This window comes from Doryrhamphus excisus, chromosome 17, assembly GCF_030265055.1.
Source record: "Doryrhamphus excisus isolate RoL2022-K1 chromosome 17, RoL_Dexc_1.0, whole genome shotgun sequence".
Lineage (NCBI taxonomy): Eukaryota > Metazoa > Chordata > Actinopteri > Syngnathiformes > Syngnathidae > Doryrhamphus > Doryrhamphus excisus.
Genome location: NC_080482.1, coordinates 16,315,354 through 16,341,183, shown reverse-complemented (window position 1 = coordinate 16,341,183; position 25,830 = coordinate 16,315,354). Strand labels below are relative to the sequence as shown.

Sequence of the window (25,830 nt, the reverse complement as noted above, 5' to 3'; positions counted from 1 at the left end):
TGGCCTTGCACCCCTTATTTGCACAGACACGGACAAGCACGCGCACAGCTGCAACACACTTTGCCAACACACACACACACACACACACACACAGAGTCCTGGTGGCTCGAGCCCCGCGACCCCTACCATCAACACCACCTCAGAGCCTGTAAACGCCACCAACGCCCTCCACCCTCACGCCCCGCCCGCTATGCCCTCACAGGAGAGACACCTCCAGCACTTTGCTTCAGCACGCAGGTCACTTCACACAACTAAAGGACAGGAGGCTGCAAAGCCCTCCAGAGGGATGAAGAGGAGAGCCCCCGCAAAACAACACCCCCCCAACCCCCTACCCCCCACCTCCCTGCTCATGAAAACACCTCCTGAGACATGACAAAACAAACTAAAAAGGTCACAAGCAAACATGCTGTGACTTTTTGGTGAATATTAAATAATTTTGGTTTGTTTTTTTGTATTAAAATTGTTGCCTTTAAATTCACAATAACGCATATTTTTGACTTTGGGTATTCCATTAACAATAGCTTTATTATTGTGATATTATTGCAAAATATCTTCCCACCACCAGGGGACGCTCGTTAGCTTTATAGCTTTATAACATTCCGTATAAACCCAAAGGAGATTTTGAAGAAGAAGATGTAGCCGGTTTACAGCAAGAAAGTTGTTTTTTGTGTTTTATTTGACTTATTGAGTTGGTAAATGGCCCGAAAAAACGACATTTATTCCCTCCGAATGTGAGAAAAGTATTTTCAGGTATTTTCAGCCAGCGAGAAGACATTGGGTTGGTTCGATTGGTTGCTAGCTACTTTTTTGGTGGGGGGGAAGAGTGTAACAACCGAAGATAAGCGGCGTGGAAAACATATGTAACATGGGTGGAGTGTAACAACCGGAAACACAAACGGCGATCTCCTATAAGTGTAAATTAAACACGATCAACATCGTGGGATTTTATAAAGAGAATCATGGAAATGACTCACCCACCCAGCTGTGACAATTGGGCAACTGATAGCCGCTGTTGCAGTGACATCTAGCGGCAGAGGAATGCAACTACAGGCTATTGGATGTTTACGCTTGTTGAATTTATTTCATTTAACGGCTGTGCATTACTTTGCACTTAATCTTCAATCAAAAAAAGTAGACCCTTTGTAACACGTCGAGCATAAATAAGACAAGTCTTATTGCAATTGATAAATGAGTTTGGGTTTAATTTCTGCATGGCTAATTCAGTGACTTTTACTGTGAGTCATTTCAGCTGAAAGAGACTGTAAAACCCCTCCAAGTGCCGGGTGCAGACATGCATGTTTACCTCAAAGGTATTTTGACATAAAATCCTCTAGTCAACGCGTATGATCATCTCAGTACTGAAACGTTTTGTGTCAAAGGTCAAAATTTACATGCCGACGGCAGTCAATGACAATGATGTGAAGAAGCGTTCCCATTGCTACAAGGTGCCTTTGGTTGAAGTGTCTGCATTGTTGTGCAACCAGAAGAAAACAATAAAAGGATGCGCTTGTTCTATTTGCAGCGTTAATGCGGCGAGGAGGCGGCAAACCACATTTGACATCACAGCAGCTGACGCCAATGCAGTTCCAGCGAGCGTCTCTTTCTGTTATGTCTTTTGGCTTCTGAGAGTCCACTTTATAGAAGGTAAGTGCCTTTTTTTTTTGTCATCTAAATTAAAATGACCATAAAAATATTGTGTTACTGCTAAACCTTCCTCTTGTATTAGACCCGTTTTACATTTTAATGCATAAAAAGAATCACATAAAATTTGTTTATTGCGTCAAGGCTTTTTGACTTTGTCAGGAAACTCTATTTCAACAGAATAAAACCAAAAAATAAAACAAAAATCAAAATAAATAAATATAATATAAATAATAATAATATAAATAATAATAAATAAATATAATATAAATAAACAAAATTTAAAAAATCATTTTTACTACATTTTAAAATGGTCTGGTTGAAATTATGACCACTGTATTGTTAGGGTCGGTTTCCACCCGGTTATAATAATATGACTATAAAGCAATATTTTGAGCCAAAACTGAAATCATAAGTGTCCAATTAGCCAACACAATGACAACCAGCTCCTCTTCTCATCATGGAAGCTTCAGGGGATTCTCATTTTGACCGCTTTTCCAGTATACCAGCAGAAAAATTCCAGCAGAAATTGTTATAATATTACGTATTTCTTAAAAATAAATAAAAATATTTAGCAAGAAGGAAACCGCTTTTCCAGTATACCAGCAGAAAAACAAAGCTTGACATGAATATATATGGGTCAAAATTCACCCCAGCACCATAGATCAGTGGTCTCAAAAATGTGCCCCGCGGGCCAAATGTGGCCCGCAGGACACTAGTTTGAGGCCCCCGCCTTGATATGAAAGTTTAATGTTTAAGTTTGATATGGATGCTGTATGGTATCATGTACCCAGAAAAAAATATTACGTTTGATTCATGTTAAAGGTTAAATAACTGTTAATAGTTATCCTCCCTATCCGTGTGGAAGTGGTAAGTTTTTGGCTATTTAAGTTGAAAGGAAATAACTTGAAGGCTACCGTTTAGGTCGCTAGCTCTCTAGTTTGCGAGTTAGCATGTAACTCAAGACCCTGCAGTTGCGCAATATGTTGTAAATAAAAAAAAGTATAAATGCGACTATAGTCGTGTTTTGTCATGTCTATAAAAAAAAAGATTAAAAAAAGATAAAGAATTATCTGTCAGAAAATACTTTGCAAAATATGTATAAATCAGGGGTCTCAAACATGCGGCTCGCGGGCCAAATGTGGCCCGCGGGACACTAGTTTGAGGCCCCCGCCTTGATATGAAAGTTTAATGTTTAAGTTTGATATGGATGCTGTATGGTATCATGTACTCAGAAAAAATTATTACGTTTGATTCATGTTCATGTTAAAGGTTAAATAACTGTTAATAGTTATCCTCCCTATCCGTGTGGAAGTGGTAAGTTTTTGGCTATTTAAGTTGAAAGGAAATAACTTGAAGGCTACCGTTTAGGTCGCTAGCTCTCTAGTTTGCGAGTTAGCATGTGTCTCAAGACCCTGCAGTTGCGCAATATGTTGTAAATAAAAAAAAGTATAAATGCGACTATAGTCGTGTTTTGTCATGTCTATAAAAAAAAAGATTAAAAAAAGATAAAGAATTATCTGTCAGAAAATACTTTGCAAAATATGTATAAATCAGGGGTCTCAAACATGCGGCTCGCGGGCCAAATGTGGCCCGCGGGACACTAGTTTGAGGCCCCCGCCTTGATATGAAAGTTTAATGTTTAAGTTTGATATGGATGCTGTATGGTATCATGTACTCAGAAAAAATTATTACGTTTGATTCATGTTCATGTTAAAGGTTAAATAACTGTTAATAGTTATCCTCCCTATCCGTGTGGAAGTGGTAAGTTTTTGGCTATTTAAGTTGAAAGGAAATAACTTGAAGGCTACCGTTTAGGTCGCTAGCTCTCTAGTTTGCGAGTTAGCATGTGTCTCAAGACCCTGCAGTTGCGCAATATGTTGTAAATAAAAAAAAGTATAAATGCGACTATAGTCGTGTTTTGTCATGTCTATAAAAAAAAAGATAAAAAAAAGATAAAGAATTATCTGTCAGAAAATACTTTGCAAAATATGTATAAATCAGGGGTCTCAAACATGCGGCTCGCGGGCCAAATGTGGCCCGCAGGACACTAGTTTGAGGCCCCCGCCTTGATATGAAAGTTTAATGTTTAAGTTTGATATGGATGCTGTATGGTATCATGTACCCAGAAAAAATGATTACGTTTGATTCATGTTCATGTTAAAGGTTAAATAACTGTTAATAGTTATCCTCCCTATCCGTGTGGAAGTGGTAAGTTTTTGGCTATTTAAGTTGAAAGGAAATAACTTGAAGGCTACCGTTTAGGTCGCTAGCTCTCTAGTTTGCGAGTTAGCATGTGTCTCAAGACCGTGCAGTTGCGCAATATGTTGTAAATAAAAAGAGTATAAATGTGACTATAGTCGTGTTTTGTCATGTCTACAGGGCTCTAATAATGCTTTGTTCATTTTAATATGAAAAAAATCATTTGTCTACCCACCAACTATATGTGCTTTCTTAACTTTTTATTATTATTATTATATTTATTTATTACTGATTGATTGATTTTTTTAATTCTTGATTTGTTTATTTATTTTTCATCTTATTTTGTGCAGAAAAATAAAAATTAAGATATTTGAGAACAGTGGAATGTTTTATTAGAGCTTTTATTGTAGAAAATCAGAACCAAAGCACTGAAAAAGTTTGTATATTTTTCTGTTTTTAATAAAGGTGTTTGTTTTTTGGGGGGGGAAACCAGCCTTGCCCAGACCCTAGATCCAGTGGCCCCCAGGGAAATTGAGTTTGAGACCCCTACCATAGATGTTTCTTTAGTGATTAATACTAAAATGAATAAATAAATAAAACTAATTGATTTAAGAGATATGTTCTATAGCCCTCAGTAATAGCCAGAGGGCTAATAATTTATGAATATGATTCTTTTGAGGTTCATTTGACCATTTTTGGAAATAGAAATGGGGTATAGTGACAAAAAATGAAAAGAAAATTTGATGGTAACTTATTATTTTTAGTGTATTTTATATCTGATTTAATACATGGGTCAAAACCGACCTGTTAACATACGAGATGATACCACAAAGCTAACACAAGAGGAAGGTTAAAAACAACTGTGTTGAACTTGGACTAAGAAGTGATATATGATATATTCTATAAATAAACGGATATGAGTTGAAAAATATTTGGTTTCACTTGCACCAACCGTTTCCTATTTTCTGGGCAGCGGCTGACAAAGATTGTCTTGTCATCATGGCTGCCGTCTTTTTGACGCTCTGGAGCCTCACTCTGTTGATTGAAGCAGGTATGTCCTTTAGCTCATAATAATATGGCCGCTCTGCATCAGGGGCAGTATAATTATAATAATTATTATATAAATAATAAATATAATAATAAATAAGAAATTGTTATAATATTACATATTTCTTAAAAAATAAATATTTAGCAAGAAGTTTCAAAAAGTATATATTTTTATTACTTAATATAACATACATATATTTAAATAAGTTTACAAAATAAAATATATATATAAATAGTCAGTTCACCCTATTAAAATAATAAATAAATTATGGATATATAAAAAGTAAAAAAATAAAATAAAATAGAAAAAAACTATATAAACAAATAATAATATTCTTAAAATAATAACGTGAAATAAGCATGTTTTTTATTTGCATTATTTCCAGGCTTCCGCGGCCACATGAAATGATATAGCGAGCCAAATCCAGCCCCCAGGCCTTGATTTTGACACCGCTGATTTAAGCTAATCTCCCTAGCTCCAATCTCAGTAATAAGGACTACAATAGAAAATAATACTGTAAATATGTGTACATATATAATATATATAGAAAATACACTATTATATTAATAATAAATAAGAAATTGTTATTATATTACGTATTTCTTAAAAAATAAATATTTAGCAAGAAGTTTCCAAAAGTATATATTTTTATTACTTAATATAACATACATATATTTAAATAAGTTTACAAAATAAAATATATATACAAATAGTCAGTTTTCACCGTATAAAAATAATAAATAAATTATGGATATATAAAAAATAAAAATTAAAAGTAATAAAATAGAAAAAAACTATATAAACAAATAATAATATTCTTAAAATAATAACATGAAATAAGCGTGTTTTTGATTATAATTTCCAGGCTTCCGCGGCCACATGAAATGACATAGCGAGCCAAATCCAGCCCCCAGGCCTTGATTTTGACACCGCTAATTTAAGCTAATCTCCCTAGCTCCAATCTCAGTAATAAGGACTACAATAGAAAATAATACTGTAAATATGTGTACATATATAATATATATAGAAAATACACTATTATATTAATAATAAATAAGAAATTGTTATTATATTACGTATTTCTTAAAAAATAAATATTTAGCAAAAAGTTTCAAAAAGTATATATTTTTATTACTTAATATAACATACATATATTTAAATAAGTTTACAAAATAAAATATATATATAAATAGTCAGTTCACCCTATTAAAATAATAAATAAATTATGGATATATAAAAAGTAAAAAAATAAAATAAAATAGAAAAAACTATATAAACAAATAATAATATTCTTAAAATAATAACGTGAAATAAGCATGTTTTTTATTTGCATTATTTCCAGGCTTCCGCGGCCACATGAAATGATATAGCGAGCCAAATCCAGCCCCCAGGCCTTGATTTTGACACCACTGATTTAAGCTAATCTCCCTAGCTCCAATCTCAGTAATAAGGACTACAATAGAAAATAATACTGTAAATATGTGTACATATATAATATATATAGAAAATACACTATTATATTAATAATAAATAAGAAATTGTTATTATATTACGTATTTCTTAAAAAATAAATATTTAGCAAGAAGTTTCAAAAAGTATATATTTTTATTACTTAATATAACATACATATATTTAAATAAGTTTACAAAATAAAATATATATACAAATAGTCAGTTTTCACCGTATTAAAATAATAAATAAATTAGGGATATATAAAAAGTAAAAAAAATAATAATAAAATAGAAAAAAACTATATAAACAAATAATAATATTCTTAAAATAATAACATGAAATAAGCGTGTTTTTGATTATTATTTCCTGGCTTCCACGGCCACATTAAATGACATAGCGAGCCAAATCCAGCCCCCAGGCCTTGATTTTGACACCACTGATTTAAGCTAATCTCCCTAGCTCCAATCTCAGTAATAAGGACTACAATAGAAAATAATACTGTAAATATGTGTACATATATAATATATATAGAAAATACACTATTATATTAATAATAAATAAGAAATTGTTATTATATTACGTATTTCTTAAAAAATAAATATTTAGCAAGAAGTTTCAAAAAGTATATATTTTTATTACTTAATATAACATACATATATTTAAATAAGTTTACAAAATAAAATATATATACAAATAGTCAGTTTTCACCGTATTAAAATAATAAATAAATTAGGGATATATAAAAAGTAAAAAAAATAATAATAAAATAGAAAAAAACTATATAAACAAATAATAATATTCTTAAAATAATAACATGAAATAAGCGTGTTTTTGATTATTATTTCCTGGCTTCCACGGCCACATTAAATGACATAGCGAGCCAAATCCAGCCCCCAGGCCTTGATTTTGACACCGCTAATTTAAGCTAATCTCCCTAGCTCCAATCTCAGTAATAAGGACTACAATAGAAAATAATACTGTAAATATGTGTACATATATAATATATATAGAAAATACACTATTATATTAATAATAAATAAGAAATTGTTATTATATTATGTATTTCTTAAAAAATAAATATTTAGCAAGAAGTTTCAAAAAGTATATTTTTTTATTACTTAATATAACATACATATATTTAAATAAGTTTACAAAATAAAATATATATACAAATAGTCAGTTTTCACCCTATTAAAATAATAAATAAATTATGGATATATAAAAAGTAAAAAAATAATAATAAAATAGAAAAAAAACTATATAAACAAATAATAATATTCTTAAAATAATAACATGAAATAAGCGTGTTTTTGGTTATAATTTCCAGGCTTCCGCGGCCACATGAAATGACATAGCGAGCCAAATCCAGCCCCCAGGCCTTGATTTTGACACCGCTGATTTAAGCTAATCTCCCTAGCTCTAATCTCAGTAATAAGGACTACAATAGAAAATAATACTGTAAATATGTGTACATATATAATATATATAGAAAATACACTATTATATTAATAATAAATAAGAAATTGTTATTATATTACGTATTTCTTAAAAAATAAATATTTAGCAATAAGTTTAAAAAGTATATATTTTTATTACTTAATATAACATACATATATTTAAATAAGTTTACAAAATAAAATATATATATAAATAGTCAGTTTTCACCGTATTAAAATAATAAATAAATTATGGATATATAAAAAATTAAAAAAAAAAATAATAAAATATAAAAAACTATATAAACAAATAATAATATTCTTAAAATAATAACATGAAATAAGCGTGTTTTTGATTATATTTTCCAGGCTTCCGCAGCCACATGAAATGATATAGCGAGCCAAATCCAGCCCCCAGGCCTTGATTTTGACACCGCTAATTTAAGATAATCTCCCTAGCTCCAATCTCAGTAATAAGGACTACAATAGAAAATAATACTGTAAATATGTGTACATATATAATATATATAGAAAATACACTATTATATTAATAATAAATAAGAAATTGTTATTATATTACGTATTTCTTAAAAAATAAATATTTAGCAAGAAGTTTCAAAAAGTATATATTTTTATTACTTAATATAACATATTTAACACATAACATATTTAAATAAGTTTACAAAATAGTAAATAGTAAATATATACAAATAGTCAGTTTTCACCCTATTAAAATAATAAATAAATTATGGATATATAAAAACTAAAAAAAATAATAATAAAATAGAAAAAAACTATATAAACAAATAATAATATTCTTACAATAATAACATGAAATAAGCGTGTTTTTGATGATTATTTCCAGGCTTCCTGGAAATGATATAGCAAGCCAAATCCAGCCCCCAGGCCTTGATTTTGACACCGCTGATTTAAGCTAATCTCCCTATCTGTAATAAGGACTACAATAGAAAATAATACTGTAAATATGTGTACATATATAAGATATATAGAAAATACACCACACAATGCGTATTCATTCTTGTAATACCTATAAACAGCCACTGGGTGACAGTAAAAAGTGTTGAGTCCTTCCAAGTCTGCATAGCGACAAGCAACCACACATGCAGTACTACTACATGTACTACTAATACATGACTGCTTTCTTTGAGATGTGAACGTGTTCCTCGTTGCTGCAGCGGCCTCCCCATGCGGCGTCACCTGCTACACGGACTACGACGTTCTGCTCAACTGCTCGTGTGGTTCCGTACCGTCGCAGCCGCTCCGCCTTTTGGTCAACTGCAGGTAAATCATCATCAGGTGGACTAGCCGTCCATTTTCTAACGCTTAACGTCACCAGGGTCGCGGGTATGCTGGAGCCTATCCCAGCCGTCTTGGGGCGAGAGGCGGGGTACACCCTCATCACAGGGCACATATCGACAAACAACCATTCACACTCACATTCATACCTATGGAAACGGGTATGAAATCATCCAAAATGGATGCTTCTCTGGGAATAATGAGAGGTACAATTTCATGAAACTTGAAAATGAAACAAAACAAAACAATAAAACCCGGAAAAGCGTCTTTTAGATAAATGTCTGTAAAGTCATGCTGAAATCTGTGGTGTCCAAAATGTGGCGTGGGTTCCATTTGCAGCACATGGCTGGATTTTATTGGCACTTTCTAAAAATATAATAATCTATAATAATCTAATAATCTAATAATAATCTAACATGAAAAAAACAGCAGCAAAAAATTAATAATCAGCAGTAATTTGAAAAGAATTAAGTCAAAATATTAAGAGAAAACTGTTGTAATCTATGGAGAAAAAACTAGAATAGTCCAGTAATATTATAAGGAAACTATAACATTATTTTAAAAAAAGGTTAGAATATGGGAATAAACTCTAAATATTATGGAAATAATTGGAAATATTACTGGGATAAAGTCACAATGCTATGAGAATAAAATAAAAATAAAATAAAAAAAATAAAAAACGAATATAAGAAAGTCGAAACATTTCTAAATTGAAAAAAATATATGGCAAAAATTAAAAAATCAGGAATAATTTTACAAGAATAAAGTGAAAAAATCCATCCATTTTCGATACCGCTTATCCTCATTAGGGTCGCAGGGTATGCTGGAGAAGCGGGGTACACCCTGGACTGGTGGCCAGCCAATCACAGGGCACATATAGACAAACAACCATTCACACTCACATTCATACCTATGGAAACGGGTATGAAATAATCCAAAATGGATGCTTCTCTGGGAATAATGAGAGGTACAATTTCATGAAACTTGAAAATGAAACAAAACAAAACAATAAAACCCGGAAAAGCGTCTTTTCGATAAATGTCTGTAAAGTCATGCTGAAATCTGTGGTGTCCAAAATGTGGCGTGGGTTCCATTTGCAGCACATGGCTGGATTTTATTGGCACTTTCTAAAAATATAATAATCTATAATAATCTAATAATATAATAATAATCTAACAAGAAAACAACAGCAGCAAAAATGTAATAATCAGCAGTAATTTGAAAAGAATTAAGTCAAAATATTAAGATAAAACTGTTGTAAAAACTAGAATAGTCCAGTAATATTATAAGAAAACTATAACATTATTTTAAGAAAGGTTAGAATATGAGAATAAACTATGGAAATATTATGGAAATAATTGAAAATATTACTGGGATAAAGTCACAATGCTATGAGAATAAAATATACTAATATAAGAAAGTCGAAACATTTCTAAATTTAAAAAAATATATGGCAAAAATTAAAAAATCAGGAATAATTTTACAAGAATAAAGTGAAAACATCCATCCATCCATTTTCGATACTGCTTATCCTCATTAGGGTCGCAGGGTATGCTGGAGAAACGGGGTACACCCTGGACTGGTGGCCAGCCAATCACAGGGCACATATAGACAAACAACCATTCACACTCACATTCATACCTATGGACAATTTGGAGTCCCCAATTAACCTAGCATGTTTTTGGAATGTGGGAGGAAACCGGAGTACCCGGAGAAAACCCACGCATGCACGGGGAGAACATGCAAACTCCACACAGAGATGACCGAGGGTGGGGAAAGACAAAATAAGAAGCTAAAAATTACCACTTCCACACAAGCGAGGAGGAGAACTCATTCATTTATTTTCTACCGCTTTTCCTCACAAGGGTTATGGGGGGTGCTGGAGCCTATCCCAGCTGTCTTGGGGCGAGAGGCGGGGTACACCCTGAACTGGTGGCCAGCCAATCACAGGGCACATATAGACAAACAACCATTCACACTCACATTCATACCTATGGACAATTTGGAGTGGCCAATTAACCTAGCATGTTTTTGGAATGTGGGAGGAAACCGGAGTACCCGGAGAAATGGGATGATGTTATGGATTTGTCTGTTCAAGTTTAACACCAGTACTTGAGATGTCATTTTAGTGTCAAAAATGGTATCTTTGACAACTTTATGGCACAACTGTAGTTGACAAAGCTCATTCTCCGTTTTGCTGTTGTAGCGACGGAGAGCTTCACGCCACGGACAACTGCCAGGTCACGCCTCCTCTGTCCTGGTGCGTCATGTACCCGCACGCGCTCTACGACATCGCTGCCATCGGCACTGAATGCACGGCGAGCGTCGGTCGTCAAGGAGGGCCGGCAGACGTCATCACGACGAGCGAATCATCCAGCTGGGCTCTGAGTGACGTGGGTAAGCGATAAAACTGTTGACCAGGGGTCTCAAACTCAATTTACCTGGGGGCCACCGGAGCTAGGGTCTGGGTGAGACTGGGCCACATCAGGTTTTCCAAAAAAAAAAAAACACATTTATTAAAAACAGAAAAATATACAAACTTTTCCTCAAATATCTTAATTTTTATTTTCTGCACAAAATAAGATGAAAAATAAATAAACAAATCAAGAATAAAGAAAAACAATATAATAATAAAAAAATAAAATAAAGAATAAAATTAATAATAATAATAATAATAACAATAATAATAACAACAATAATAATAATAATAATAATAATGGGTGAGACTCATTTATTAAAAAAAAATTATCAAAAAAACGCATTTATTAAAAACAATTTTTTTTTTAAAACTTCGATTTGGTTCCAATTTTCTACAATAAAAGCTCTGATAAAACATTCCACTGTTCTCAAATATCTTACTTTTTATTTTTCTACACAAAATAAGATGAAAAATAAATAAACAAATCAAGAATAAAGAAAATCAATATAATACAAAATAATAATAATAATAATAATAATAATAATAATAATAATAATAATAATAATAATAATAATAATAATAATAATAATAATAATAATAATAATAATTAATAATTAATAATTAATAATTAATAATTAATAATTAATAATAATTAATAATAATAATAATAATAATAATAATAATAATGGGTGACACTCACGTTTTCCAAAACCAAAAAAACCCATTTATTAAAAACAAAAAAATGTTAAAAACTTCGCTTTGGTTCCAATTTTCGACAATAAAAGCTCTGATAAAACATTCCACTGTTCTCAAATATCTTAATTTTTATTTTTCTACACAAAATAAAATGAAAAATAAATAAACAATTCAAGAATAAAGAAAATCAATCAATCAGTAATAAATACATAAATATTATAATAATAATAAAACGGCAAATAATACAAACTTAAGAAAGCACATATAGTTGGTGGGTAGACAAATGATTTTTTTCATATTAAAATGAACAAAGCATTATTAGAGCCCTGTAGACATGACAAAACACGACTGTAGTCACATTTATACTCTTTTTATTTACAACATATTGCGCAACTGCAGGGTCTTGAGACACATGCTAACTCGCAAACTAGAGAGCTAGCGACCTAAACGGTAGCCTCCAACTTATTTCCTTTCAACTTAAATAGCCAAAAACTTACCACTTCCACACGGATAGGGAGGATAACTATTAACAGTTATTTAACCTTTAACATGAACATTAATCAAACGTAATATTTTTTTCTGGGTACATGATACCATACAGCATCCATATCAAACTTAAACATTAAACTTTCATATCAAGGCGGGGGGCCTCAAACTAGTGTCCTGCGGGCCACATTTGGCCCGCGAGCCGCATGTTTGAGACCCCTGATTTATACATATTTTGCTAAGTATTTTCTGACGGATAATTCTTTATCTTTTTTTAATCTTTTTTTTATAGACATGACAAAACACGACTATAGTCACATTTATACTCTTTTTATTTACAACATATTGCGCAACTGCAGGGTCTTTAGCCACATGCTAACTCGCAAACTAGAGAGCTAGCAACCTAAACGGTAGCCTTCAAGTTATTTCCTTTCAACTTAAATAGCCAAAAACTTACCACTTCCACACGGATAGGGAGGATAACTATTAACAGTTATTTAACCTTTAACATGAACATGAATCAAACGTAATATTTTTTTCTGGGTACATGATACCATACAGCATCCATATCAAACTTAAACATTGAACTTTCATATCAAGGCGGGGGCCTCAAACTAGTGTCCTGCGGGCCACATTTGGGCCGGTGGTTGAGTGGGAGTGTGGAGTGATTTCTGATTGAGAACAAGTTTTGCTTTGTTCAATACAGAAATATTTCTGGCCACCTTATGTTGTTGTAAACACTGACTTATTAATATTTATCATCTTATGCATTAAAACCAGTGAAACCTCCGCCTCCTTCCGATGTGCAAGTGATGAACGTCGGCAGGTTCTACAACATCACATGGGACAATATCAACAATAATAGACATCTTCTTATATACAGGCTGCGCATCCGAGCACACCAAGGCTTCTCACAGGTGAAAGTTTACTTTTTTTTTTTTTTACACTTCTGGTGTTGAGATATCTGGTGTCCGCCTTTGACAGCATCCAGAACGTTCCTTCTCGGTGGATACAAAGTTCCTCCTGTTGGATCGCAAGGAGCTGCCCCTTAGTGCGAGGTTTAGTGTGGAGGTTCGGGCCAAAATGTCTCCCGGTAGTCCGTCTCAGGGTCCATGGAGCGAGTGGAGTTCCGCAGCAGAGTGGACATCATCGCCTGCAGACTCTCCAGACGTCGCAGGTAAACCAAGCGTCGGGTGCTGAAAGTAAATAGAGACTCTATGTTGTGTTTTGCCAACTCTCCCTGTCCTTTCACGGCTGCGTTAAGACCTAGCGAGCCAAGTACCCGATGAAACCAGCGTGTCCTAATTCCTTTTAGTCGTTCTAAATGTGCAACGCCACGAGGAAATCTGCTATTTGCTCCAAAATGGATGAAAGATGAGACATCTTCTCTAGGAATAATAATAATAATAATAATAATAATAATAAGAGGTACAATTTCATGAAACTTGAAAATGAAACAAAACAAAACAATAAAACCCGGAAAAGCGTCTTTTAGATAAATGTCTGTAAAGTCATGCTGAAATCTGTGGTGTCCAAAATGTGGCGTGAGTTCCATTTGCAGCACATGGCTGGATTTTATTGGCACTTTCTAAAAATATAATAATCTATAATAATCTAATAATATAATAATAATCTAACAAGAAAACAACAGCAGCAAAAATGTAATAATCAGCAGTAATTTGAAAAGAATGAAGTCAAAATTGTTGTAAAAACTGTTGTAATCTAAGGAGAAAAAAACTAGAATAGTGCAGTAATATTATAAGGAAACTATAACATTATTTTTAAAAAGGTTAGAATATGGGAATAAACTCTAAATATTATGGAAATAATTGAAAATATTACTGGGATAAAGTCACAATGCTATGAGAATAAAATAAAAATAAAATAAAAAATAAAAAACTAATATAAGAATAAATGTCTGTAAAGTCATGCTAAAAACTGTGGTGTCCAAAATGTGGCATCAGGGCCATTTGCAGCACATGGCTGGATTTTATTGGCACTTTCTAAAAATGGAATTTAACAAGAAAACAACAAATTTAATATTCATTAGTAATTTGAAACAAATGAAGTCAAAATATGAAAAGAAAACTGTTGTAATTTATGAAGAAAAAACTAGAATAGTGCAGTAATATTATAAGGAAACTATAACATTATTTTAAAAAAGGTTAGAATATGGGAATAAACTCTAAATATTATGGAAATAATTGAAAATATTACTGGGATAAAGTCACAATGCTATGAGAATAAAATAAAAATAAAATAAAAAATAAAAAACTAATATAAGAATAAATGTCTGTAAAGTCATGCTGAAATCTGTGGTGTCCAAAATGTGGCATGAGGGCCATTTGCAGCCCATGGCTGGATTTTATTGGCACTTTCTAAAAATGGAATTTAACAAGAAAACAACAGCAGCAAAAATTTAATATTCATTAGTAATTTGAAACAAATGAAGTCAAAATATGAAAAGAAAACTGTTGTAATCTATGAAGAAAAAACTAGAATAGTGCAGTAATATTATAAGAAAACTATAACATTATTTTAAAAAAGGTTAGAATATGGGAATAAACTCTAAATATTATGGAAATAATTGAAAATATTACTGGGATAAAGTCACAATACTATGAGAAGAAAATATACTTTTATATAATCCATCCATCCATTTTCTACCGCTTTTCCTCACGAGGGTCGCGGGGGTGCTGGAGCCTATCCCAGCTGTCTTCAGGCGAGAGGCGGGGTACACCCTGGACTGGTGGCCAGCCAATCCCAGGGCACATATAGACAAACAACCATTCACATTCACATTCATACCTATGGACAATTTGGAGTGGCTAATTAACCTAGCATGTTTTTGGAATGTGGGAGGAAACCGGAGTACCCGGAGAAAACCCACGCATGCACGGGGAGAACATGCAAACTCCACACAGAGATGGCCGAGGGTGGAATTGAACCCTGGTCTCCTAGCTGTGAGGTCTGTGCGCTAACCACTAGACCGCCGTGCCGCCCCTTTTATATAATAAAAATGGCAAAAATAAAAAAATCAGGAATAATTTTACAAGAATAAAGTGAAAACATCCATCCATCCATTTTCGATACCGCTTATCCTCATTAGGGTCGCAGGGTATGCTGGAGAGGCGGGGTCCACCCTGGACTGGTGGCCAGCCAATCACAGGGCACATATAGACAAACAACCATTCACACTCACATTCATACCTATGGACAATTTGGAGTTTAGGCTACAGGGCTCTACATTAAAAACCGAAATGACTTGCCCATGGGGAATCCTTAAGGTGAGAACTACTTGCCCGAACTTGCCCCATGTAAAATGAAAAGACTGCCATAATGGTATGTAATTTTTTGTGGCATCACATGAGAATCTCAAATAAAGATGAAATGAGAGTACTACCATACTACCTTACACATGGTAGTCGTAGTAAGCAGTGATATTTATAAGTTGTGCACCACAATGAAACATTATTGAATAGACACATTTGTGTACTAGTAAAGTGTTTTTAATCCAGAAGAAAATGCTCAATGGTCAAACAATAATTTGTGAAGCAAAGGTGAGAAAAATCCAGCGAGAAATGGAAGCGCTAGATTTTGTATCTTGTGCAAAATCAGCACTTGGTATTGGATCTAATGGGTGGTGTTTCATTGTGACCACTTCAAATTGTCACAGCAATGTGATTCACTCACCTGTGCCATCATTTGATTTGCTAACCGCTAATAAAATACTTGTTTAGGAGGCACTGCTTCATCACTTTTTTCGTTTCCTTCAGAATTAGACCATGTTGGCAGCGCCGCCATGACGGATGTTTTCGTAGTCAAACGATCGCTGATTGGTTGATCGCGAACAACGGGTGTGGGTAAAACGCGGACTGTGGATTACGGACCGCGGTCTAAATAAACGATTCTGATTGGTCCATTTCAAGATTTGCAAGGATTGGTTTGCAAATTACCACCGGAATTACGCAGTCCGTGTTTTACCAACACCCAACAAGAACCGCTTTAAAAAAAACTCTTGGCAGTATGGCATGCTAAAGTACACTTGCCCCACGGGAATATCACTGATTGGATTTACTTGCCCGAATTTTGTTTTAACTTGCCCCGGGCCATCGGTACAACGTTATTGTCGAGCCCTGGGCTAATTAGCCTAGCATGAAACCAGAGTACCCGGAGAAAACAGAATCGAATTCAGGTCTTCCCGATATCCTGACTGTGCGACACCAACATGTTATCCATTCGACCACCGTGCGGCCAATTGAAAACATTAAAAGAAAAAAAATGAAAAAAAGTCTGAATTTAATGAGAATAAACTGAATATAATTTTAATTTGATATTATAAAGAAAATAGCGTATAATATTAGGGGTATACAGTCCAAGTATTGTGGGAATGAAGTAATAATATTACAGGATCATCAAGAAGAAAGCAGAAATACTTAATAAAAAAGTGTTTTTTCCTTCAAGTATATATAATTTTTTAGCATATGCTTTACAAAATAAAAAGACACCCCCGTGTTAGCGTGACATGAATGTGTACTAATTATAGTCAAATCAAATTGAATAATGGACGTTTTATAAGTCCAATAACAAACCATATTTTTATCATAGTAGTATAGTAGTAGTATAATAGTTTTTTTTCCTGTTTGTATCCGGCCTCCAAACATAATTGATGACGTTTGTGCCATGTGTGCTTTATAGAGAAACAATCCTGGTTCTACGCCCTCCTGGTCGTCGTCGTCCTTGTTGTCGCTGTGCTGCTGTTGGGTTTCTCCCAAAAACCGTGAGTACTAAAAAGTCAAAAAGTACTTTATTAAGTTGGGATTTTTTTTTTTTTGTTGAAGTTGTATGACATCGTCTTCAGAAGTGTCGTCCATCAATTATCATCGGATTTCACTGAGGTTACATACTGTAAATAAGGAGTAGTAATAATAATACTAATTCATTCATTCATTTTATATTCTACAATTCTGTCATTTCTTTTTTTGCCATTGATTTTCAGTAATATTATGGCTTTCAATTATTATTAATGAAATATCAAATAACACATTAAGATATTAAAAAAAATTTAACCATTTAAGTCAGGGGTCTCAAACATGCGGCCCGCGGGCCAAATGCGGCCCGCAGGACACTAGTTTGAAAGTTAGTGCGGCCCGCGCAAGTTTGATATGGATGCTGTATGGTATCACGTACCCAGAAAAAATGATTACGTTTGATTAATGTTCATGTTAAAGGTTAAATAACTGTTAATAGTTATCCTCCCTATCCGTGTGGAAGTGGTAAGTTTTTGGCTATTTAAGTTGAAAGGAAATAACTTGAAGGCTACCGTTTAGGTGGCTAGCTCTCTAGTTTGCGAGTTAGCATGTGTCTCAAGACCCTGCAGTTGCGCAATATGTTGTAAATAAAAAGAGTATAAATGTGACTATATTATTTATTTATTGATTTTCTTTATTCTTGATTTGTTTATTTATTTTTCGTCTTATTTTGTGTAGAAAAATAAAAAGTAAGATATTTGAGTACAGTGGAATGTTTTATCAGAGCTTTTATTGTAGAAAATTGGAACCAAAGCGAAGTTTTTTTTATTTTTTTGTTTTTAATAAATGCGTTTTTTTTGGGGTTTTTTTTGGGGGGGGGCCTGATGCGGCCCAGTCTCACCCAGACCCGACCTCCAGTGGCCCCCAAGTAAATTGAGTTTCAGACCCCTAATTTAAGTATAATTAATATTATGACACCCATAGTTCAATATTATGATTCCCATAATATTCTAACTCCCCCAAACTAATTTTTTATTTTGTTTTCTTGTAAAATTGTGTCTTTTGTCTCATTAGAATATAACTTTTTTCTCTTAATATTTTGACTTTATTCCCATAAATTTGCAATTTTATGTTTTTTTCTACTTCTGCTATTTACCAAAAAACATAATCATTCATTCATTCATTTTCTACCGCTTTTTACTCACGAGGGTCACAGGGATGCTGGAGCCTATCCCAGCTGTCTTTGGGCAAGAGGCGGGGTCCACCCTGGACTGGTGGCCAGCCAATCCCAGGGCACATATAGACAAACAACCATTCACACTCACATTCATACCTATGGACAATTTGGAGTGGCTAATTAACCTAGCATGTTTTTGGAATGTGGGAGGAAACCGGAGTACCCGGAGAAAACCCACGCAAACTCCACACAGAGATGGCCGAGGGTGGAATTAAACCCTGGTCTCCTAGCGTTGAGGTCTGCGCGCTAACCACTCGACCACCGTGCCGCTAATAATACCAATAATAAATATAATAAAAAATCAGCAATTAAAAATAAACATTGCAGTAAATAAAACCACAGAAGCTAATATTTCATTTGCGTGTTGTAGACAAAGAGGGCGATGATAAAAACATTTAATTCAATTCTTCGCTTGTCATGTGCAGACTGACGTGACAAGCGAAGCGAAAGCAGATTCGGACTCGACGATGAGCGCACTTCCCGTACGCGGCGATAGCGAATGCTCTTCTCAAGCGCTTCCGTCTACCCTTTCCTGGCATCACCTCTCACATAGCGAGAAACCACTCGTGCGGCGCACATCACTTCACAGGAAGTCACGCGTCACTGACAGCGGTGACCGACGCTCAGTTGCAAGAAGAGAATGAACGTGCGATTTCTGCAGTTGACTTGCATCAGATAAGGAGACAAATAAAAACCTGCACAATTCAATGACATCCAATACAATGTTAATATATAATATATATTTCATGATAAGATCAACAAAGTATTAGAAACCTGTCTCATTACGATCCAATGCCGTTGCACACCTCTGCAGACCACAACCACAAACATGGAACTTATCTAATCATCGTCAATACTCCATCTGCGATTAATTGTGAGTTAACTATAGACAAAATTCAAAAGCAAGAGTTTATTTCATTTCATTTTCTACCGCTTTTTCCTCGCGGGGGGTTGCTGGAGCCTATCCCAGCTGTCTTCGCGGCGTACATCCCTGGACTGGTGGCCAGCCAGCCAATCACAGAGCACATATAGACAAACAACCATTCACACTCACATTCATACCTATGGATAATTTGGAGTGGCTAATTAACCTAGCATGTTTTTGGAATGTGGGAGGAAACCGGAGTACCCGGAGAAAACCCACGCAAACTCCACACAGAGATGGCCGAGGGTGGAATTGAACCCTGGTCAAGATTTCCACTACTTATTATAGATAAAAACTTATTTCCATCTGCGATTAAATGCAATTAATTGTGAGTTAACTATAGACAAAATTCAAATTCAGTTTATTTAATTTCATTTTCTACCGCTTTTTCCTCGCGGGGGTGCTGGAGCCTATCCCAGCTGTCTTCGCGGCGTACATCCCTGGACTGGTGGCCAGCCAATCACAGGGCACATATAGACAAACAACCATTCACACTCACATTCATACCTATGGATAATTTGGAGTGGCTAATTAACCTAGCATGTTTTTGGAATGTGGGAGGAAACCGGAGTACCCGGAGAAAACCCACGCAAACTCCACACAGAGATGGCCGAGGGTGGAATTGAACCCTGGTCAAGATTTCCACTACTTATTATAGATAAAAACTTATTTCCATCTGCGATTAAATGCAATTAATTGTGAGTTAACTATAGACAAAATTCAAATTCAGTTTATTTAATTTCATTTTCTACCGCTTTTTCCTCGCGGGGGTGCTGGAGCCTATCCCAGCTGTCTTCGCGGCGTACATCCCTGGACTGGTGGCCAGCCAATCACAGGGCACATATAGACAAACAACCATTCACACTCACATTCATACCTATGGACAATTTGGAGTGGCTAATTAACCTAGCATGTTTTTGGAATGTGGGAGGAAACCGGAGTACCCGGAGAAAACCCACGCAAACTCCACACAGAGATGGCCGAGGGTGGAATTGAACCCTGGTCTCCCAGCTGTGAGGTCTTGCGCGCTAACCACTCGCCCGTAATCAACTGTAATTATCGTTGCAGTTGAACGTTGAATCGTTTACTACAAGATTTCCACTACTTATTATAGATAAAAACGTATTTCCATCTGCGATTAAATGCGATTAATTGGGAGTTAACTATAGAGAACATTCAAAAGCAAGAGTTTATTTCATTTCATTTCATTTTCTACCGCTTTTTCCTCGCGGGGGGTGCTGGAGCCTATCCCAGCTGTCTTCGCGGCTTAAAACTTATTTAATTGTGATTAAATGTGATTAATTGTGAGTTAACTATAGACAAAATTTCCTCAGGTTGTTGCTGAAAAAACTGCAGCTGAGCACGTACGTTTCCAAGCCGCACGACTTCTTCAAGCCCCTCTACCTCAACTACGGCGGCAACTTCAAGGTGAGAAGGTGTACTTTGGCCGCCATGCGGCACACAGGTTGGGAACGTTGTGCAGCATCTGGAGCCGCTCGTGGGAAATTCCCTCTTAAAGTCACACAGAGGGGCCCCTCTTGGGGGGGTGTGAAGAATCATTGCGCAGTGGCTCGGGTGGGCCTTTTATGACGCACCGTGGTTAGATGTTTGGGGAAGAAATAACTAGCTCAGTGGAAGAAATACCCTCTTCATGTAAATGTCAAGCTACATGTTAATGTAGCTTGTTTTTGTCGGAAATAAGCGGCTTTAGCTTTTTTTACAGAACATTTTTATTTACACATGAGCCCAAGAACATGTTTTTTGTGCATCTGTGGATGAAATGTCAAATAATACTTTTTTCCAGCGAGGGCCACATTATGAAAAATGAAAGGATGCAACTTAGCCGCTTTGATATTTTATAAACACGTACATGGCCAACCAGTCCACTCAATGTGCTTTAAAAGAGAAATGAAATGACAATTTGGATGAAATGTTTTATGACTATTACCCTGCGTTTTAGCTATTTTTGTACATTTCATGAAGGAAACGTGCATTGAGACAATTCTTTAATAATAATCCTTTCTGAATGTTCCTAAATAGACTTTTTACTCACAAACATCTCGAATTTAAAACCAGTATCGTAAACAAAACAAATATTTTTTTGTGTAAATAAATAAACAAAAACTCACTCGCTCACATTTTGTATTTGCTTAACGTTTGTGGGCGAGTTTAAGAGCTAATATGCTAATGATAAAGAAAAATAGTCATACAAAAATATGCTTGCTGACTGTATTTTTTTAAATAATGGCACAAAGTTCCCAAATTGATATCCTTTTGTATAAAATTTGATGTAATTATCGTTGTAGTTGCATGTTGAATCGTTTACTACAAGATTTCCACTACTTATTATAGATAAAAACTTATTTCCATCTGCGATTAAATGTGATTAATTGTGAGTTAACTATAGACCAAATTCAATTAATCACGATCAAATATATGTATGACAGCCGTAGTTTATTTCATGTCATTTTCTACCGCTTTTTCCAAACGAGGGTCGCGGGGGGTTGCTAGAGCCTATCCCAGCTGTCTTGGGGCGAGAGGCGGGGTACACCCTGGACTGGTGGCCAGCCAATCACAGGGCACATATAGAAAAACAACCATTCACACTCACATTCATACCTACGGACAATTTGGAGTGGCTAATTAACCTAGCATGTTTTTGGAATGTGGGAGGAAACCGGAGTACCCGGAGAAAACCCACGCATGCACGGGGAGAACATGCAAACTCCACACAGAGATGGCCGAGGGTGGAATTGAACCCTGGTCTCCCAGCTGTGAGGTCTTGCGCGCTAACCACTCGCCCGACGTGCCGCCCTGAGCTGACACAAATAAACAAAAACATGTTAGTGTGAGAGGTCTCACTCGCTCACATTTTGTATTTGCTTAACGTTTGTGGGCGAGTTTAAGAGCTAATATGCTAATGATCAAGAAAAATAGTCATACAAAAATATGCTTGCTGACTGTATTTTTTAAATAATGGCACAAAGTTCCCAAATTGATATCCTGTTATATGAAATTTGATGTAATTATCGTTGCAGTTGCATGTTGAATCGTTTACTACAAGATTTCCACTACTTATTATAGATAAAAACTTATTTCCATCTGCGATTAAATGCGATTAATTGTGAGTTAACTATAGACAAAATTCAAATTCAGTTTATTTCATTTTATTTTCTACCGCTTTTTCCTCGCGGGGGGGTGCTGGAGCCTATCCCAGCTGTCTTCGCGGTGTACATCCCTGGACTGGTGGCCAGCCAGCCAATCACAGAGCACATATAGACAAACAACCATTCACACTCACATTCATACCTATGGACAATTTGGAGTGGCTAATTAACCTAGCATGTTTTTGGAATGTGGGAGGAAACCGGAGTACCCGGAGAAAACCCACGCATGCACGGGGAGAACATGCAAACTCCACACAGAGATGGCCGAGGGTGGAATTGAACCCTGGTCTCCCAACTGTGAGGTCTTGCGCGCTAACCACTCGACCAACGTGTCGCCCTGACTGAGCTGACACAAATAAACAAAAACATGTTAGTGTGAGAGGTCTCACTCGCTCATTGCGATTAAATGCGATTAATTGTGAGTTAACTATAGACAAAATTCAAATTCAGTTTATTTCATTTCATTTTCTACCGCTTTTTCCTCGCGGGGGGGTGCTGGAGCCTATCCCAGCTGTCTTCGCGGTGTACATCCCTGGACTGGTGGCCAGCCAATCACAGAGCACATATAGACAAACAACCATTCACACTCATACCGACGGACAATTTGGAGTGGCTAATTAACCTAGCATGTTTTTGGAATGTGGGAGGAAACCGGAGTACCCGGAGAAAACACAGAGATGGCCGAGGGTGGAATTGAACCCTGGTCTCCCAGCTGTGAGGTCTGTGCGCTAACCACTTGAGCACCGTGCTGCCAGACGTAGTTTTTAGGCTTGAAAATGTTGCATTCGGGTTAAAAGAAACAAGTAAAAATGAGCTTAAATATGCATATTTTTGACTAATAATAGCCCAAATCCAATCATAGAACAACATGATTTGTGCTACTATGTTTTAATACTTCGCCAAGATGGCAATGATTGATGGTGGTTGGGTTGTGAATGCACTCAAAAGGATAAGTATGCAAGACCTCCAGATGACCCACAAGTCTCCGAATCCGTTTGTTTGCAGGAGTGGGTGAAACCCGTGTTCAGCGAACACGACTTTTCCAGCAATAATGCTCACATGGACACCATGACCAAGACGCAGCTCCACTGTGAAAAAAGCCACCAGAGGTCAGATGAAGCAGAACCAGAAGGCCGTGTCCTCCGCCATACGCCTGCTCCAAACCGCAACCCGCCGCTCCATTCCCAGGATGGCGGCAGTACGCGGGGCACCGGGCTCTCTGCCCGACACGTGTCCATGCATACAGTGACTGTGTCGGGAGAGGAAGACTTTGACAAGGAGGCGTCATGGAGCTCGAGTGACCGCGAGTCGCCAAGCTACAGAGAGCTGGTGGGCCGTGACTCCGATGAGCCTGACATGTTTCAGATGGAAAGACAAGACGATGCGTCAAACGCTTGGCTCCGAGAACCAAAGAGAACATCACTGGCCTCCAATGAGCAGTCAGAGGACTGTTACCCGTGTGTAGACCTGGACACTGTGGACAGTGGCTACGGGGAGTGCGGGAGCCCATCCGACTCCAACTGTGGAGTGGATGGAGATTTTTTACACAAGCACCAAACATCACGTTCCAACTATGTGAAACAGTGGATGATGTCCAGCACCTCTGGAGAAGACTCTGCAAACCATCTCCACTGAACATGTGATGGACCAATATTCTTTTTCGCTCTTTATGTGTCATTCTAAGAAGAGAAACAACGCCTTATGAAGAGCGAGGGGACATTTTGCTGTACATTTTCTCATCTTTTTTTTATTCTCTTGACATGTTGATGCTTGTATTTTGTCTTTTGAAGCAAAATAATGTTTCTCAGAACAGTGTTTGCTCCAAAGGAAACTTGTAAAACAAATGTAGCATAGGCGTGTCCAAACTTTTTTCCACTGATTGCCACGCTGAGGAACTAAAGGATGCATTGTGCGCCATATTTTGTTTCATTTTATTCAATTTTAGACTCTCCAATTGGGCAAGCATGTATGTTTTGGTTATTATATTACAGTAAACCGGAGTACCCGGTATGTTCACATTGTGAGGCAGACGTGCAAACCACTGGCACACTGTGACAGTTGGTAATGGTAATGGTAATGGTAATGGTAATGGTAATGGTTTAATTTCATTTGAACATGCATCAGATTCCAATTGAGTGCATCCCATAATCAGTTCCCAGTTCCACATGTCCAAAAGGAGTAGGAAGAAGCAAAGCTTATTAAATCCTACTCCTCCATCTGGTACTTTTACAATCACTAACTCTTACATTTGTTCACTTCCTGCTTTCCATAATACAGTTTTTTTTTGTTTTTTTTTAATAATGCACCTCGTACCGAAGTACGAGGTGATATGACCATACAATGACATAATGGGTACCATAGTAACTGTCAATATTACATTTGTTCACTTCCTGCTTTCCATAATACAGTTTTGTTTTTTTTGTTGGTTTTTAAAAAAAAATTAAATTTTGTAATTTTTTGTCCCGTACCGAAGTAGGAGTTGATATGACCATACAATGACATTATGTGTACCATAGTAACTGTCAATATTACATTTGTTCACTTCCTGCTTTCCATTTTGTTGGTTTTTTTTTTTGGTTGTTTTTTTTTTTTAATTGATTTTGTAATTTTTTGTCCTGTACCGAAGTAGGAGGTGATATGAGCATCCAATGACATAATGGGTACCATAGTAAGTGTCAATATTACATTTGTTCACTTCCTGCTTTCCATAATACAATTTAAGGTTTTTTTTTGTTTGTTTGTTTGTTTGTTTTTTTAATTTTGTAAGTTTTTGTCCTGTACCGAAGTACTCGGTGATATGAGCATCCAATGCCATAATGGGTACCATAGTGCGTGTCAATATAGTGATATATATAGCACATCATGACTGGTTCAAGACTCTTCATCCTTGTATTTAGCAAACATCAACTGCTTGTATTGTTTCTTGAATTGGCTCATCGTTGTGCATTGTTTGATTTCCTTACTCAATCCATTCCATAGTTTGATTCCACATACTGAAATGCTATGGCTAGCATAACGTAGTCCTAGCATAGAAGTGTTTCAAATGTACTTCT

At 35.6% G+C, this 25,830-nt stretch overlaps 1 protein-coding gene across 1 annotated transcript; it reads left to right on the top strand.

Annotated features, from left to right (window-relative positions):
* The first annotated feature begins 717 nt into the window (after positions 1-717).
* Positions 718-25,830, top strand: il21r.1 (interleukin 21 receptor, tandem duplicate 1). The gene is made up of 10 exons (XM_058054073.1): positions 718-778; positions 1,523-1,644; positions 4,817-4,894; positions 8,976-9,081; positions 11,303-11,493; positions 13,478-13,614; positions 13,682-13,874; positions 17,396-17,477; positions 20,945-21,038; positions 23,783-25,830. Exons 3-10 carry the CDS (start codon positions 4,843-4,845, stop codon positions 24,410-24,412), a joined length of 1,485 nt encoding a protein of 494 aa, XP_057910056.1. The 5' UTR covers positions 718-778; positions 1,523-1,644; positions 4,817-4,842; the 3' UTR covers positions 24,413-25,830.